Source organism: Ostrinia nubilalis, chromosome 26, assembly GCF_963855985.1.
Source record: "Ostrinia nubilalis chromosome 26, ilOstNubi1.1, whole genome shotgun sequence".
Lineage (NCBI taxonomy): Eukaryota > Metazoa > Arthropoda > Insecta > Lepidoptera > Crambidae > Ostrinia > Ostrinia nubilalis.
In genome coordinates, this window is record NC_087113.1 from 2,328,524 (window position 1) to 2,348,574 (window position 20,051).

The following is a 20,051-nucleotide window of genomic DNA, read 5'->3' on the forward strand; positions in this document are numbered from 1 at the left end:
GGAAACTACAAACTAGTCAGTGCTATTACAAAATTTATGTTGGACAGATATCTTTTGTTTGACGACACAAAATAAGCGAAAATAAGTTTGACTTTGTGATAACGACACGGATTCGAGTGATTCAAGGCGGAGTTTTGTTTGTGCTGATGAATAATTAGAAATCTGGAGACAACAATGGGTGTGTATAATAATAAAATTATTGTAATAATAATAATTTAGCTATCGTTAAAGTTACTTCAATAGGAAAGGTAGATTGGTTAGCTAGCTCCAAGTTATTTGTGATATTTGAAGGACAGTCATGTAGTCGAGCCGGTTATTTATAAAACTACAAATACAGTCATTTATTATTAAATTGTAACCGTTTAAAGTACTTCGTGGAAATGGTTTTGTGTTATTGTCTAAGATATTTATTATAAAACTATTTTTTCGTGTATTTCTTTATCGTTACAAAATACTTTCTATCAATTTTTCCAAAACTAATTTACCCAGAATTCACGGTAATTAAAAAATAATTACAAGCAGCTATGCAGTCGTCGTTGTATAACGAATACCTACCTATTCCTATTGTCTCTTAATGTAGGTACTGTTGCTATATTAGTTTAACATTTTCTGGAAATTATTCAATGTTACTGTATTTTTGTGTCAATATTATTTGGTATATTCTTACTTCATAATTATTAGGTATAAATATTCTATTAAAATTTATGTAGGCATTTAAATAATTATACTTACATTTCCTAAAAAATATTTATGCTGCATTGTTATATTTTACCGTCCATAATATGCTTTATTATTACCCCATAATTATAAATATTATTGTAAAAATATTAATTTTATAAATAAAAATATTTTTTATATTATACTATTATCTACATATTATTTTACATATTTAGATAAAATATTTATGAAATCAGAATAATTGTTTCTCAATTTATTAATTTTGAGATAATATTTTAAATAAATAACGAAATATCCCACAAAATTAAACTATTAAAAAAATATCTAAAAAAGACGTTTGCCGTCGAGTTAAGTATAGTTTTGGCGAGTTGGTCACACCGCGTCACGAGGTATCGACCTCTATGGAGGTCGGCCATCTTGCCGCACAAATATACCATTCGCGTTAAATAACAATTTGAATAATATTTTCCTCGTGTTTCAGGAATTTCTAAAACCCATCAATAATTTGTTAATTTGTTTGTCCAGATAACAGAGGAGATTATTTTATAAATACACAAGTCGACGAATAATCATTATCATCGTGAATACTTATTTATAATTAGCGGTTAACAAATGGAATATCAAACCACAAATATATATTTTTTAAATTGTCTTAATTTTACAATTTGTTTGTAAGTATTGGGGAATTTTCACATTATTATAGTTAGGTACTGTTTATTTCTTTATAATATAATTAAAATAATACACAATTTAGTACAAGCCCGTACAAGGCACAAACTAATATCATAAAGACAAAAGAGCGGACTTTTATAATTGTTTTAAATGTTTTTATGTATTTAATAGGTAGAGTTTGATCTCTGTGACCAGTGCTTTAATTTCATAAAATATTTCTCTATTGAAGAAGTAGGATCTTTCCAGTTTGATATAATAGGCTAATGTCCGTATTCACAAACGATGCAGCCAATCGAACGCACAGCGTTGAATAGAGTTCTGTGATTGGTTCGTATGTCACCCTGTGCGTCCTCACGCACTGTGAGCCCTCATAGTAATGTTTGTGAATACGGACGTAAGTGCTATAATAATATGTTAATCGAGCGGCATGAGCTACTGGGATATAATAGTTTTAATATCTAACTACACGGACTAGAATATTAAAACGATGAATAAAATTCATCAAATTCAAATCCCTTGTCATTGTTTATCTATACTTCTATACTAATAATTATAAATGCGAAAGTAACTCTGTCTGTCTGTCTCGCTTTCACGCCTAAACCACTGAACCGATTTTGATGAAATTTGACATAGAGATAGTTTGAGTCCCGGGAAAGGACATAGGATAGTTTTTATCCCGGTTTTTGAAACAGGGACGCGCGCGAAGCGGCGGGCGGAAAGCTAGTTTAAGCTAGTTAATTATAAATTGTTCTTATAATACATTCAATTATTGCATAATTATTATTATTAAACTACTGTATTATATTGATAAAAAAATAAAGAAAAATGATTTTTAATACTTGCCTACCGTGAAGAAAATGTATAAAAGATTTAAAATTAAAATACGATTAGTAAATAGGCAATAATAAAATCTCATTATACGGTCCTGTTTATAAATCGATTGTCATCGCAATGGATGTTTCGCAATCTGTGGAGCAGACGGCAGACTTTGCGACTCTTCGCGCCTTTCCAACGCTTACACAACTGCTTATTATTTTGTAATTGTTGTAGATAATTGTATGAGCATTCAATTTATTTATATCAGACTAAGTCTGAGACCTCTTGGAAGGTATAAAAGATGGTTTAAGAATTGTTTTTATTCCATATCTTTTTAAAAGATGATTTTCTGACCTTTTGGTGGGACGAATTATTTTTTATTTTATTTATTAAATTACTTAAAAAATGTTTTTATTACACAGAGAATATCAAACAATTTTGTACCAAATAAATTTTTTTTCTTTCTTTCTTTCTTTAAAAAAAAATCCAGTAACTTTTATAATTTTATTATAAAAGAAAATCACTATCAGTATAGGTAAGCAAAATGCATGCCGTCACCAACTCAAAATCAACATAATGATTTTCCTTTTAAAATAGAACATGAAACAATAAATAACCTGATTTAATACCTATGTATAAAAACTGTTTTATGATAAACCCGGCTAATGGAAACTAGTTCGTTGAATCTACTTTATGATTCGACGTAAATAAAAATTCCATATTAAAAACGTATACCATCCTATAATATTGAAAAGTTGTGGATTAACCATCTTTAGTGTGTGAGGAAAAACCTGCAATAACTCGCACCTATTTCATTAACCGACTTCAACAAAAGGACGAGGTACTCAATTCAGTTGGTATAATTTTGTTTAAGAAAAAATGTGCTCAGAATGCCTATTGTGAGTTTCCATCAAACGCGCTCACTAGTGAAGTAGTGAGCGCGTCAAAAAGTCTAATTAAATGTATGACGGATTGTACAGCGCCCCTAGCGGGAAACGTTCAAATACTAAAATTTTCAGTAAAATTCTCAGCCCACAGTATCATTTGCACTATACATTTTGGTGGTTAAAATCTCATCTATTACAAGTAAGATGTTAGTTATGTAATTAGTTATATTCCTAGATATTTTGTAATTTAATCTTCGAACTTGGATGGATTTTCCTAATTTCGAAATAACCGCGTTTTTGAGTGTCAAGGACAGGATTTAAAAATAAATTAAAAAACAAAAGAAAGACGTCAGACTTTCGAACAAACGCAATACGGCTTTTCATTGTTGCTCTCTTCTATTTAATTTCGAAGTTTACTATTGTTAAAGTCTATAAATCTATCTATCTATCTACAGATATTATCAATCAATATACCTACATACAATAATATTACATACATAAGTAAGTAAAACCCTTGTAAGATGTTCAGTCGGGTTACCGGGTCAAGGTGAGGTGTGTACCGCGGAACTTTGGATGGTTCAACATGGAAAAAACATATTTGATCAGCTTGGAAAATTTCATGCGTTTTTAGAATAAATTTGAAAAGTAGTATTTTTCATTATCTTTCACCGCCTTCTTTTTTATCTCAAAATCCTTAATATGTTATTTGCAAGATAGCGAACTACGGAGGAAATAAAAAAAAATAGTTTATTAATTTCTTACACTTCTACAACAGACATACAGAAAACAGAGCCTTATGTCTCTGGCTGATGGTTACGTTGATTTTTTAACCTTTTTTTTTTCACCTATCTGTGTAGTGGTACCTACTACTGGTACCTCACCTTTGCGTGTGTACGTCATATCATGTGAGTCACTCAAAACGGTCATTTGATATTTGGAACCTATTAAGAGCCATTTTACATTTTCGTGCGAATTTCTAAGATTTTGGAAGCATGAATTACTATCTTAAGCAACACCCAGAGATTATTTAATAACTGCGAAAGATAGGTCAATCCTTGTTGTTGACCATTAATGAAACGGATTTACTAAAACTCTTTTGCTTAATTCACAGTGCCCCATCTCCCACAACCATTTTACGAAAAAATTGCCGCAGACTCATTTTCAAAGTCCTGTATCTATTATTTATGCTCATATAATAAGCTTAAAAATATATAGTAATCATCGGACATATATTCTTGTAGTCCATTAATGAAATAGATTCTTGAATTTCATTACCATTATTGAGTAAAATCTAAAAATAATTTGGCAAATTTGAAGATTAACGTCACATTTTGATCGTGGTTTTTGGTTTAAAAACACAGCATAAACTGCAATAAAAGTATCCCAAAATAAAGAATATTCATTGTAGAATTAATTTCTACAGTTATTGTTTAAATATTAGTAACCACTTTGTCAAAATATTGATGTGAATATCAGTATAAATTACAATGCGCAAGCCGACATCGATTAGTATGGCGCGAGCGCCCGTCAAGGCAGGACCTGTGTCATTTTTCCCGCCGTGACGTTTACGTGCGTTCGTGTCGTAAAGCGGTGATTTGTACGGCGACCAAATACATTTGATACTATGCCGAGAGGCTGTTTCGAGTCGGCCGGCCGAGCAGAAATTGAAATGATGAATTTTAATTTCTTTGACGGATCTGGGTGTAACTATGTATAATATGTAGGTACCATGTATTTAATTTAATACATAAATTATAAAAAAGTATATCCATTATGATAGCACCCTTAACACAAGCATATTGATTGCCTACTTTTGGACTAGATGGCGCTGTGAAATTGTCCAAAGATTTGTTTATTAATTTATTTATCCGCTTTGAGTTTTGTTTCGTGAAGAAGAAAAAGAAGCGTTTTGTTTTGTTGTTAAATCTATACTAATAAAAGAGGAAAGATTTAATTGTTAGTTTGTTTGTTTGGAGGCAATAGGCTCCGAAAAAAATTTCTTTCACGATTTAGAATCCTAATTTTTTTCTATGTAGGCTATAAAAATAATATTTTCAAAAACTTTAGTCCAAAATCTTTGATAAAATTCGACGTTTAATAAATAAATTAGATAACATGTTAATACTTTTTTTTTCAGTACGATTTTAGTACTTGTTTTTCAGAAATTCTACGATTTAACTAAACTTCTAAAGTGTTTATATTTTATGCATAATTTATTAACTTCTAAAATATACATAATATCCTATTGATAGATGACGTGCTTCGTATTTTATTAAAATTATTACCTGACTAGGTTAAAAAGGTGTGGAATGTTATTTTGGAGATAGCTTGGTTCCATAGAAATATAGAGAGATGCTAAGTAACGCGCTGAGTTCGAAACTCAGTGTCGTATTAGAAATTCACACACACAAAGAAATCAAATTATGTGCTCATTATCCATTGCGGTATCAGTATTCAACGTTCGAATAATCTTTAGTACTATGCAAGCAATATAAACTGTTTACATAATGACGTCGCTACTGTCATCATTGCTTTCACAAGCAATATGTTCCAATTTGTCCCTTGTCACATTTCCCTTTAGTTTCTGTGATCTGTGCTTGTTTCTAAGTTGATATCAATGAAATATTCCTTAGTACTTTTGATTTAAATTTTTTATTTTATTTTGACACGTGTTTGAAAAATCAAGGTCAGATTACAATAAAATAACAAGTGAAAACGTAACATTGCATTGCAACTCGCAATTTCGCAATATTGATGAGGAGATTCCATTGGAAAGTCTGTATTCATTCCTAGGATTCCCCTAACACCATCAAATTCAAGAGAATTCAAGAGAGTGCAGTTTCCCATCTCATGCTTAGGGACCACGGTTTAAAATAGTGTGGTTGCATAGAGCCTGCAACGGGCAACCGCGTGCGCAGCTGCTCATACTAATTTTCGATACAAAAGCAAGTGTTGGCGCCCTCACGAGTTTTAGCGGAGTTCCATATGGTAGCGGGAGTAGACTTAATGGAAATCTATGCTTCTCCGACGACCAGTTGTATGTGGAATACTCCAGAGTATGCGCACACAATAGCCTGGTGATTTTAGCACCCGAAGGAAAAACAAAAAACATTGTTTACAAAGAAATCTGCGGCAGGTGTAGTGTTTTAATTTTGTTTTAGAAAGATCTCATAATTTTGTAAGTATTCAAATATTTAAACATAATGATGTGTAGATTTTATATCAAAAAATATTATTATAATCATTTAACAAAATTAATTTTCTTAGAATATTTTAATTCTATTAGAACCATTTTCCACTTCATCGCAGAAGAAGTCGCGGGCAAAAAGCTAGTATGAAATATGTAGTATTGCCCGCGGCTTCACCCGCTTGAAATTTAGTTTGTCACAGATCGTCATAAATTATAGCCTATACATTGTTATTCTGGTCGACGCCAGGGATGGATGAGCGTCGCTGTCGCTGGCGACAGGGTCTTCTGGTTCAGGGTTCATGGCGTAGGTCTCAGGCAAAATGAAATCCACTCGTAGAAATTAATAAACTCAGTGTATTAACGAAAATAATTACACACAGCACTAGAGTCGTATCGGAACTGAGTGAACCAAAGGTCTTGCGATAGGAACGTCCGACCCGAGTGATAGTTGAACACAGACTGCCTAGTACTGCTGTACTGTACTGTAAAGTTTCATCAAAATCTGTTCAGTAGTTTTTGCGTGAAAGTGTAACAAACATCCAGACATCCACACAAACTTTCGTATTTATAATATTAGTAAGACTAGTAAAAAGTAAGATAGTAAGATGAATTATTTTAGTTATTTGTTTACTTATAATAATATTTATTTATTTATTTCTTAGCTCTGTCTGATAATGGATCTGGAGGAGATGCAATGGCCACCTCCGTAACAAAACAATAGAACCATATGGAGTTTGGGCTTGTGTGATTCGCCTTGACGAATATTTCGTATCCAGGGTCCGATGATGGAGCTGTAAGGGGGCAGATTTTTTTTTCACTATGTGACTGTCTTTATTTTGTACCTACTTAATATATTTTACATATTATACCTATTCGTGTTTCATTATTCGTATCCAGGGTCCGATGATGGAGCTGTAAGGGGGCAGATTTATTTTTCACTATGTGACTGTCTTTATTTTGTACTTAATATATATTTTACATATTATACCTATTCGTGTTTCATTATGAATCGAAATATAAAAGACTTAATAAACTTTAAATTAATTAATCAAGTTTGAATACCTCATTCTACCTTAAAATTAATAACTTAAATCAAGTCTTAATACGGTCACGGCTCAAGATTTTTTTGTCCATTTCAGCGTTCTTTTTACTCTTTTGACGTTGCGTTGACAGCTTTTACCTAAATTCGCGCGGAATATTTTTGTGAAATGGCTCTTAAGATAAACGCTATAGTATTATTACTAGGTTTTTTTATTGCGAGCTTGTTTCTAGCCAATTTCACTTACCAAAACTTAGACTATATTAAGCCCTTTGCTTTAGATTTTACTAGCTGACTCAGCGAACTTCGTACCGCCCATGTTCATCAGAAGTAATGTAGAATTTAAATGGTGAAAGAATTTTCGGTCCAGAGATTTCAGAGCCTATTTAATACTCGTACAAACAATCAAATCTTTCCTTGTATTAATATTAGTGTACAAAAATTTGGCAGAAGACATTATTAATTTATTTATGCATTCAAATATTATTGTGATCTAACTTCAAACCTGCAACTTGTTTAGTTTGAAACCTTGGTGGGTCGATAACATCTGGCATGGTTCGTCATACAGCCTTCAGATTGTATCTATGGTCAAATATCGCCGGTCAATTGACTTAAGCACCATCTATGGGCTGTTAAGACGCTTCTCCCATGGTAATGTATGGCGAAAAGAAGCCAATGGACGTCTTGGTCATCAACTCTGTTGATTGTCAATTTTGTTTACATCTAACTGAAAACTATTGAGTAATCAGGGTTAATAACACCGAAAAATTATTTTCAAAGAAGTTGTGTCTCAAACTTTTGTTATTGAATAATGTTGTCATCTATCGCATCTAAAGGAGTTAAAAACAACATGATTCACTCAAAACCTCAATAACAGAACAATCAACATCTTAAGCAATATTTTTAAGTGGGTCTTAATCGAAAATATTTTGAAGTGCAGCATAATTATGTATTGTCACAGAATCGATAAGTATTTTCAGAACGACTTTTTCAAGTCATTTTATAAGTTTAGATCGAGAGGCGACTCTTAACGCCAGAAAATTTTAATAACTACATAATAATATGTAGATAATTACCAAATAATAATTATTGTTTGCAATAAATAAAAATTTAACCTAAAACCTTCATGCTCACATGCTCACCTACGCCCACAATATACTAAAACATATATTTTAGAAATAAACTAATAATAAATAATCCCTCAAAAGAAGCTCATCCCACATCTGATTATGTTGAAGTATGAATTTATAATGTTCATTATGCAATGGGCCCTCAGAACAGCCGGGCCCACGCTGCCTTTATGCCCTTCTATTATCTATTGCCAAAAGTTTCATTAAGATGATCTATGAGTATGTATCATCATCATCATTTCAGCCACAGGACGTCCACTGCTGAACATAGGCCTCCCCCAATGATTCCCGGATTATCCGGTTGGTAGACGTCTTCCTGCAACCTTTATGAGGTCTGTCTATGGCGCAGTGTAACAAGTCCAAGATTATTAACCTATTCATTTGTTAATGATAGACTTCGCCCATTGTGTGTGTGGAAAATGATGATCAGGCCGAAGATGGATGCGAGCTTCACCCGGAATCCTCAACCACAGACAAACTGGCTATCTTACCTCCTTCACTGGTTGGGTTTTTATTGGCGGTCAAGCTGTAGATCCTGGCTACACAGGAGTTGCAGTGGTGGGAAATAGTGGAAATAGTCCCGTATTATAACCTCCTTCCAAAACAACCTTCAATTTCTTGCCATTGTTTTTCTTTGACCTTATTATTCTCGTAGTATCATTCGACGTATTAGATACGCCATAATAATGACTTATGACAGTATATCGCCCACATTCGCGTTGCGCACGCGTCGCTTTAATGGCGGACGATGAGGCCCCATTTCAAAACATCAAAACAAAATTATAATCTTTTCTGTTTTTAATTGCTAGCTGACTACTTGGATTCTAAATTCCAGTAATTTTCTTGTTTTGGATAATCAAAATTAAATATATTATTAAGAAGATATATTTTATTTAAACGTCGCTACTGGCGACACACTGAAGTGGAGATTTTTTGTCGGCGGCGAATACTAATTTTGGGTTGCTGCGCCATGTTCAAATTCAAATTATTAAGTTATTTAATCATCAAAAATATCTCGAAAAGTAAACAATCAATACCAGTCCATTGCTGAAATTCAAGACTTCCCAAAGAGCTCCAAAGCGTATGATTTTCGGCTTTTCGTGACTTAACTTTTAAAGGTTGCATGCAGGCAGCTGTTAGATGCGGGTCGCTTCCAACCGGCCAACCTGGAAACCTTTAGGGATTATGTTCAGTAGTGAACGTCTATGGCTGAAATAATTATGATTATGACTTCTACAGTCAGAAGAATTCTTTCTTGAGGTCCATCAAGCTGTTTGTTTAGTCATCATCATCAACAGGTAACAGCCCGAGTCTTCTGCTGGACTATGAGCCTCCTACACTTTAGTGGAAGGTTTTACCATAATCTCCACGCTTGGCAGGCTGTTAACGCCCGTATTCACAAACAATGCTTGCTTAAGTGAAGCAGCAAATCGAACGCATGCGAATAGAGCTCTATTGGTTCGTGTGTCATCATGTGCGTCGACGCGCTCTGTGAGATCTCGTAGTAATGTTTGTGAATTTCTCACTTTTATGTAAAATAACAGTAAGATATTGTAACGAACAATATGAGTCGTTAAAAGATAAGGCTATTATCAAATCGTTGCGATAAGCCGATATGCACATGCCCTGATAGCGATAGCGAGGGTGTTGGTGCCTGGTACCATGGTACCATTGTCACCACCCTCGTAGGATAATGGCACGTCCAGCTTGACAATACAGCATATGTGGTTGTAAATAGGGGTTGTATTGCAACTAAAATGTGAAGATCAATTTGCTGCTGGTGATAGTATATCATACAAAAATGCTAATACTGATAACAGCTAATATTTGTTTTACATTATAACCCTGTATTTTTAGAGCAGTAGAGTTTAGGCAGTTTGCATTTTTAATTAATTGGCTGTTTTCATTCATCATCATAATCATTTCAGCCACAGGACGTCCACTGCTGAACATAGGCCTCCCCCAATGGTTTAAACACCGCCCGGTTGGTAGCGGCCTGCATCCAGCGCCTTCCTGCTATTTTCATTACATCAAACTCAAAATCCGTTAAGAAAATTCGTTACATTTGGCAGGTCATCCATTCCGTCTAAGATGACATTTAAATCCAAGAGTTTATTTTGCATAACTATATTTTTGCAGCTAATTAAAATTTACATAAGTGCTAAAAGATCTATCTACATATTATGTTGTGTGTATACTGGAGACGTATTTTGGAAGCATTTGTATACTTTTCACACGAATCTGCAATCGTAAATTCTTGTTCAATTTCGTGCGTGATGCGCATTCAAACTCAACGTAATATTTAAAAAAAGTAAGGTTTCTTCTGCCACTTCTTCTCCACACCAGCCGATATGTATGTTCTTTTCACCAAGTAATGATGTGCAAGCCATATTGGGTGGGACGTGTATAAGTGCTTTGAAAAGAACCTATACCTTCAATCTATATCAAAAATATACATTGTACATTTTTACATAGAAAACACCAAGACCCAATGATGTATCATGTATCATCCGGGCATGATCGGTTGAACCACTGATCATGACTCGTGAATCACTCTATATAATAACAGTTTGAAACGAGATTCATTGCCGAGATACGACGCGTGATATGAGTTTCATTTTTTGGTATACAATTAGTTCTAGAATGGTATAGTAGGTTGTGTGTGCATAGTCAGATGTTGCTTGTTGTATGTCTGTATTTAAGTATTAGTGATTCTTCACTCTAGGTTTGCCTTTGACTGGTCTAAATCCTAAATTGAATCAAGCCCAGTCTTGAATCTGTGCTTGAGTTTACATAAACACCTATCTTTTTTGCGGTTTGGATAGGCGTCAGTAGTTTCTGAATACGGACTTATGTGTACTGGAAGAGACGCAATGTAAGCAGGATACAAGATACAAATCGACTAAAATCGCACCTATCTTGATGTGCCATCCTCCATAATACACTTAAAGACGCCACTTGAGTCTCCCAACCTGTAGTGTTTTAATGTGTCTAGTTTTTCGGCAGATTTTCTGACCGCATTTAAAAATTTAAAGCCAACTAACTGCATCAGGTTCTGGTACACTCGCGCGAAAGACACTAGCGCGAAACACATTTGCGCGAAGACACAAGCGCGAAAAGCGCATGCCATGACTTTTCACGCTTGTGTCGTCGCGCAAATGTCTTTCGCTCAAGTGTCCCGATACCATTTATCACAGACAAAGTTGTTGTCAGCTGTTGCAGCATGTGGCGTGACGTCACTCGCGAGCCCGCGACAGTGTGACGTCACGGCCTTCAACTTGATCGTCCGCTCGCGACCTCGCCCGCGCGTACGCGGAACGTGTTGTTGCGATCAGTATTTAAATATAGTACATACTATTATAATTATGTATTATGAATGCGAAAGTACGAGTAACTATGTTGGTCAGCCAAAAATCTTTAAGAATTCAACGTGGTACCTATTAAAAAAAGTTAAACGCGCGATGAACGATGGTTTAGAATTACATTTCGACCATCTTACTTTAACTTAACAAAAGTCAAAAATCTGTCAAACTCCATACAAAAAACATCGGTTACTTTTAAACTTACTGTTAAAGTTAACTGGTGCAACTCAGCCTAAATGTCAATCAATTTAAACTAGGGATCAACGTGAATTTAACTTTTTGTAATAAAGAGGAACAAGAAAAAGTGGAAATTAATATCAAATAGGTAACTTACTTATTTCTTCTGACACATTACCTAATAGTTTACTCCGTGCGTGACTCTTCATCTTCAAGATAACTTTGAGGCTGTAAAAAATAAGCTTCTTACTTATACAACGTAAATAAATAGGCGTCATGTTTATTTCAACTGCTAATGAAAACAAAATTCCTGTTAAGTGTTACCATAGAGGTCACTTAAAAATTAGGGATTACTAGCTTTTGCCCGCGGCTTCACCCGCCTAAACTGTGAATAACTACTGCCTAAGTGCCTACCATGAAATGAAACTAAAGCGCGCCCCTACAATGCAACCGGCGAATTTCGCGGACTCTGCATAATAAATAAAACGCAATGCAGATGTTGAAAAATATGTATAAACATTATTTTTCATTAATATTCACTTATGCCAATATTGTTGTTGAACATTCACGCCTTAACTTCTGAATTAATTTTAATGAATTTTGTTGTAGAGAGCTTGAGATTGGACTTGTCTAAAAGGTAACTAAAGTAGAAGGTTAAATTATCAAAATATAAAAAATATTATTAAGGTCCTCGTCGAACCCTGGACTATTGCTGTGAACCCACTAGTTTTACACCCAATTATTTTAATAATGCTTACATTATTTGAACGGGTTAACAACAATATTAATAAGTTTATGAATAACCCTCCTGGATGGCGCATTCGGGTAAAAATAGGAACCTTTTTCTTTTTTATATACTTTAAGCTTGTTCCTTTATTAATGTTTTTTTTTCTTAGACTTTGCCAATAGAAGTTTATTTATACAATGTGTCCGGACACACTGTATAATGATCATTTTTTTCTTTCTTCCTCTTTCATCGAAATAACTTACAAAACGCAAAGCTTTTCTATACCTCTTCAATATTACACAATTTTTCCGTCACTCAGTCACGTAAGTGGTTAGGGCGTGTGTCAATCGCAGAACTCATTTTAACTGACACTAAATGGCGGTTAAAACGGAAAACCGGCGTTTTGTGTATATTTATTAGACCACTTTCTTGGTGTCATTGGGAAATTAGATAATTAATACCTAATAATTGTTGCTTTTGTGCCTTTGTCAAATGGTTTTATTTTACATATTATACACTAGCTGACCCGGCGAACTTCGTACCTCCTATGTATATCAAAATAATGTAGGATGATGATAATCGTTATACGCACCTAAGACATCATTATCTTAATTTGGAAAAATATTCAAGCCATTTAGTAAAATTCGACGATGAAAATTGTAATTGGGGAAACCATAAAAATGTCTTCAAAATCCAAACGGTTTGCGCCATCGTGCGTGACACGTGAATTAATTCAAAATCTCAAGTGTTAAGTAAAGAGTTGTTGTAACGTTACGTAACAGTTTATTGGTTCACCTTTACACCTCAGTCTCGCACAAGTTACAAGCTAGCAGAGATAATGTAAGTTAAAACGCGACGTTCAGTTCAGGGCCCCGATTACGCTAAAAATTTTCATCTTCAACGTGCCCGGACGTCAGCTGTTTTGACAAATCCGTATCGCAGAATCGAAGAAATCGAAGAAGCGCGTCTGTATTGGAGACGTTAAAAATTAGCGTAATCGGGGCACAGTTCTTTTTAACTATAACTTTAATAAAAACCGAATTGAAAACCTCCTCTTTTTGGAACTAGGTTAAAAACAGTGACAGATGGAGCCGTGAAGTTCAATATACAATTTATTTATAACTTAAGAAACTAGATTTTAGATTCCTGTTAAAACGACGAGAAAAGTCGTCGTTATAACCATTTTTCTATAGGAAATCTGGGTTTGCCCGCGCTTTATCCACGTTAATTTCCATCGTTCACATTAAGATAACCTACACTCATGCAGGAATAATGTAATTATGCTTTCTACTGGTTAAATAATTATCAAAATCGACTAAGTACCTAGTTCCCAGAAGTAACTTCGTAGCTTTACAAACTTTACCTTACTTTCCCTGTATTTTTTACTAATCAAATGTAGAACTAATCCCTCATCATTCTTATGGCTTCTGATTCATCATAATAATTCTTTTCTCTTTTGCCCTTAGGCAAGGAGGTGCAAAAGCGATGGCGCTCGATCCGCGACTCGTACACGAAGGCGTTCCGGCAGGGCAAGTGCGTGCTGCCCGAGCAGTGCCCGCCCGGCAGCCGCCGCTACCAGTACCACCGCCAGATGGCCTTCCTACTGCGAGCGCTGCAGAACAAGTCAGTACACTATGGCCAGATAGCTTCTAGAGAGAGCCAATGAGCCTGGTCTTCTAAAGCGAGCTACTGAGCGTGATCCTAACCTGGCCTTTGCCAGGAGCTACCAGTACCCCTGCTAGATGTCCTTCCTGATGATACAATAGTTCGGTCTGCTAGAGCAAGCTACTGAGCTTGATTCTAGCCTGGTCTTTGCTAAGAGCTCTGCAGAACGAGTCAGTGTAGCATGACCAGATAGATAGCTTCTAGCTAGACTCTACAGCGAGCCAATGGACTTGATCCCAGCCTGCCCGTTGCCAAGAGCTACCAGTACCACCGCCAGATGGCTTTCCTGCCTGCCTGATGGTCTTCTAAAGCGAGCCATTGTGCCTGGTCTTCTAAAGCGAACTACTGAGTTTGATCCTAGCCTGGTGTTTGCCAGGAGCTACCAGTACCACCGCCAGATGGTCTTCCTGCTGCGAGCGCTGCAGAACAAGTCAGTATACCATCTGTGCCCTTGTCCAGGTGTCTCTTCTAGAACGAGCCAATGAGCCTGGTCTTCTAGGACGGACCAGTGAGCTTGATTCCAGTCTGCTTAGACTCTAGAGCGAGCCAATGAGCCTGCTCTGTGCCAGGAGCTACCAGTACCACCGCCAGATGGCCTTCCTGCTGCGAGCGCTGCAGAACAAGTCAGTATACCATGCCCACTTGTCCAGGGACCAGGATACAATGGTTCGGTCTGCTAGAGCGAGCTACTGAGCTTGATCCCAGCCTGCTCTTTACCGAGAGCTACCAGAAGGACAAGGATGTCCAGGAAGCGGACATCCTTCTTCGAGTTCTGCGAGCTCTGCAGTCAAGTCGGTATCCAGTCCAGGTCCCTTCTAGAGCAAGCCAATTTTGATCCAAGCCTCCTCGTTACCAAGAGCTACCAGTAACATCCCTGCAGAACAATTCAGTATACCATATCCAGCAGGGATACTTCCAGAAACGCTATCCAACTTAATGAAAAAGGGCTACTATAAAGTCGATGATTATTTAAAAGATAAAAATGTTTGGGATGCGTAATTGCCTAGCTCGCATAAATATTTATAACTATGTATTTTGAAAACCTGTAAACCTTTGAAAAAGAGGCTGACAATAGTGTCTGAGTTTCTTGCGCTGCTTCTTCTCAGCACTGGCCCATTTATTGTCCTGAAGCAGTGGTAGGGTTAATACTGGGACGTGTAAAAGTGCTTTTTTAAAGCCTACTTACAGAAATAAATGAGTTTTAACTATCCAAAATTTCGATTGCTTCCTTTCCTCTCACGCAATGAGAAATTCCAACATGAGTGGCAGTGATATCCGAAACTACATGAAAGATGTTAGGGAAAGCACTGCCCAACAGCTTCTAGGCTGCTGAGTCTAAACCCAGCCTGCTATTTACCTACAGCTACTAGTACCACCAGCAGATGTCCTTTTTACTGCGCTATAGCCTACTCTGTTCGCAATTCCGAATGCAAGAACCAATATGCTATAACTTTTTTAAAAAATAAAACCGACTTCAAATGCGTGAACACAAAAAAAAACAAAAAATTAAAAATATTGCGTATAAAAAAGTTCATCCCCAATTTTCCACCCTTGGGGGTGAAATATTTTCTTCAAATTCGCATGAAACCACCCTTTTGATAATACCTATTCAACAAAAAAATAATCGTTCAAATTGATTTATAATCGGCGGAGATATTGCGTATAAAAAAGTTCATCCCCAATTTTCCACCCTTGGGGGTTGTTTTTTCTATTATTAAATTTAAATGGGACCACCCTTGAGGTATTACCTATACGCAGAAAAAAGATTTGTTCAAATCGGTTCATAATTGGCGGAGTTATCGCGTAACAAACATAGAAAAAAAAAAAAAAAAAAAACATACGGGTCGAATTGAGAACCTCCTCCTTTTTTTTGAAGTCGGTTGAAAAGAAGCAACAATTACCAGAACGTTGCGTACACTTAATGTAGTAGCTAGAACCGTTGACATATTCAGCTGTTCTTTGACTGAATTCACCAAGGTTACATTATTTATTCTATGTTATAGCGATAGCGGAAATTTTAATTGTTAGATAATAAATACTAATTAATCTACTCTATCGCATTGGGGTAACCTGTAATGTTAGAGATATTATTGTTAATTAAATAAATAAATAACATCCCACTTATTACCGTTGTAACTTTTCCAGGAAACCTAAGTACGAATGCCATTCCGATACATACTCCAACTCGCCGCAGCACCCGCCTCCCGAAGACATACCAAAACTTAACGCAGAGCTAGAAAAACCTCTAGACCTCAAAACAAAACCTGACAAACCAGAAGCAGAAAAACCAGAAACCGTAGACAAGTGCAACCAAGCAGTTATGGCGGAAAAGCCGATTGAGATCAAAAACCCATCGCTCGAAATCAAAATCGACGCCAACTCGATTCTCCCAGACGATCATTTCGATGACGATAAACTGTTCATGAATTCTCTGCTTCCACTTTTCAAGAAGATGGACGATGATACAAGGCTGCTGTGTAGAATTGAGGTTCTGAAGATTATCAGGTATGCATTGCAAGGCCATAAATGCTTCGAAGCGTTGAGGATGGCGGAAGATAGTTTCTTCAAGAACAAGATCAGTGGGATTCTGATGAAGGAGGAGATCCCAGACACTCCAGTCAGCACACCAAAAGCGACGGAGTCTAAGTTGTCTATGACTACCAGATCAGCTGATGGCAGCAGACCTGTGAGGAAACGGAAGGTAACTTAACTTTCTAGTTTTTGCTTAACATTCCAATTACGACTTTTAAAACCTTTTGATATTCACCACAGATTCAAGTGACAGATCAAAATACTGAAATACAACCAAACTGCACTTTCGTGATCTCTTAAAGCATTAATGTCGTAATTAATTTAGGTTTATTATTGTCAACAGACCAGATCACCGTCCCCAACTCAAGTGCCGGTAAAGCGGAGAGGACCAGGCCGCCCTAGGAAGGTAAACATTAATATTTTTCATTACTTTAGTAGACATAAGGCTTATCATCATGATCATTTCAGAACATAGGCCTCCCCCAATGACTTCCACATCGCACAGTTGGTAGCGGCCTGCATCTAGCGCCTTCCTGCTACCTTTATCAGGTCGTCGGTCCACCTTGTGGGTGGACGTCCCACGCTGCGTTTTCCGGTACGCGGCCTCCACTCCAGAACCTTGCTGCGCCATCGGCCGTCAGTTCTGCGTACTATGTGCCCTGTCCATTGCCACTTCAGTCCGACCCCTTCACCGTTCGGCTATCGTAGTTTCAAATATGGACTTTTTTATATTTGAAAAAATTGCAAGTTTTAAAAACCCTCCCTAATTCTTTCCAGGTCCGCCCTCCGCCATCGGACTCTGAAGAGGAACACCATACAACGAAGAAACGGTGCCCCAAGATGAAGGTGGTTCCCGTGGAGGTACCACACGTTATGAGCGAGATGGATGAATCGCTCAGTACCGCTACTAGCGTCGCGCAGCTTTCCACGCCGCTGTTTATGAAGGTATAGACCCCTGTAGAAGTCCTTGGTTATAGAGAGAAGATCCCAAAAATGACCCCTGAGGAACGCTTGGTATAGTCTGGTCTGCGAGCACGTAGAATTTTGTCCAATGACCCCAAGCTACCCATGTAATTATGTTGCTGTCGCGCTCGCACACTCACTGCGGGCGCCCGTCGCACCCAGTAGTAGTAGGACCCAAAACTGACCCTTGAGGAACTCCGCTCTAATAGAGAAGAGGTCCTCAAACTCACCCCTGAGGAACTCCTTGGTACTGTAATGGAGGTCCTAAAACTCACCCCTAAACAGCTCTTCGCTAATAAAGCTTTATTGAAATGTGGGTGATATCCCAAAACTGTCCCCTGAGGAGCCCCTTGGTAATATTTTCATCATTGTCAAATGCCTTTTAGAAAGTCCATGAAGATTCATTTCTATCTTAAATTTATTTGTCTTGTAAGTTATATTTGTTTACAATCTAATAGCTCTCTCTTCATTTAGAAGAAAAAATATTATTTGTATTTATGTTTTTCATTGAACTATGATTTTATGATTTCATTTTTCATTTTCTTTACAGATGTACAACTTGGAACGCTCAAAATCATCTCTAGAAAAGTCACAGAGTATGCACGTGTCGATCAAGACGGAACCAGTAGACGACACGCCCACTTAAGGAGGTGTATGTCGTCCTGTAGTGTATTTGTGAATAAGTTTTCAGTATGTGTCATGAGAGATTTGTAGGCGAGAAATTCGGTAATTTTTAATCGTATGTCCTTGGTAATACTGCAATTTGAGCTACATCACTTAAAACGATAAATTAGTTTAAATTAGTAATTACTTAGCTTATATTAATAATCTTAACTAAGTCTGTCGCCATAGCAACAATGTTAACAGCATTATTTTGTTCCGGCAGTTAGAGGTAAGATAGCCAGTTCCTCCGTGGTTGAGGATTCCGGGTGAAGCTCGCCACCACCTTCGGCCTGATCATCACTTACCATCAGGTGAGATACAGGCCAAGAGCTTCCTCGTTGTGGATAAAAAAAAAATCTTAATGAGTTTTAGCATCCAAAAAATGGATAGTAACTGAAATGACACTCTTGCCGTGGATGTCGTAAAAAACTACCAAAGGATTAATATGCGAACATCAGGCCTCCCTAACCCGTCTGTCCAGCGTGGGGAATTTAGGCCAAATCCTTCATTTGCCTCTGGTAAATAAGCATCGTGCATTGAAGACAAAATTATCTGATGATAATGAAGATCCACAAAATAGTGATAAAAATTGCGTCACTCGCATTCAGTCATTTTTGCGTGGAAGTTATTGCAGTATTACCTCTATGGCTCAATATAAATAGTGTGATTATTTGGACCATTGCTACCATAGCATTTTCATTTGGTGAAGAAAAAACTTCACTATCAGAAAGTTCCTTATAAAATTATTAGAAGTTATTGTATTACTTTTGAATTTGATTTCTGATTGTGATAGATAGAAATAAATTGATTTATCTTTCTCTCCTCTCAATCTCATGACACTAGCAAAACTTATAGTCATATCTTGCTGATTGTTGATGAAAGAGAAAATGTGATATTTTATAATGTTAGAGCTTGGCCATTTAGGTTCATAAATATTATCCTAAGATATTTTTAAGTGTATATTGTATTTATGTAGTTATTAACCACACCTCAACGAATTAGTGTACCACAGTGTAGAGTAATTGAAACGACAAAACATCATAAAACTTTGAAGTTTGTAGCATTTTAACGACATCCTTGTACTTTTTCAAGGTGTTTATACACAAATAATTCATAGGTATGTATTAGTGGCAACGCTTTTTTAGTAAAATTACACAAATTAAGGTGATTTGTACGCTTATTTAATACTTTTAACAAAGTAATGATTTAATTACATAAAAACACTGAATACTTAGTAATCCATCATTTGTTTACAAATTACCACTAACTGACGTACGCGACAGTGACACTACTAAAGAAAATGATTTTGAATTAATTAATGATTAAAAATCGGCTCAGTATTAATAACTTGATTCATAATGAAAACCATTGTTTTGTCCGAAATATTGAGGTATAAGTAAGTATTTAAATGTTTAAGTTACGCTTTCCTATATGTATGTATAATTAACTCGATCAAATAAAATGTAGGTTACTAAGGTTGCAATTGCGGCCATTTGTAAATGTGAAATTACAAGGGATATAATAATATTATACAATTATCACTAGCTAAG

At 36.1% G+C, this 20,051-nt stretch overlaps 1 protein-coding gene across 3 annotated transcripts in view; it reads left to right on the forward strand.

The window, feature by feature from the left end:
• The window catches only part of LOC135084639 (uncharacterized), a 31,506-nt gene extending 11,827 nt beyond the window's left edge, over positions 1-19,679 (forward strand). For 2 of the 3 annotated variants that reach the window (XM_063979406.1, XM_063979407.1), the window contains exons 2-7: positions 1-178; positions 14,145-14,301; positions 16,489-17,044; positions 17,219-17,281; positions 17,653-17,820; positions 18,389-19,679. In XM_063979406.1, coding sequence (XP_063835476.1) covers positions 175-178; positions 14,145-14,301; positions 16,489-17,044; positions 17,219-17,281; positions 17,653-17,820; positions 18,389-18,484 — 1,044 coding nt within the window. In that variant the 5' untranslated portion in view covers positions 1-174 and the 3' untranslated portion in view covers positions 18,485-19,679. The remainder of the gene's footprint in view (positions 179-14,144; positions 14,302-16,488; positions 17,045-17,218; positions 17,282-17,652; positions 17,821-18,388) is intronic. The other variant, XM_063979408.1, reaches the window with a different exon arrangement.
• The last annotated feature ends 372 nt before the right edge of the window (positions 19,680-20,051 follow it).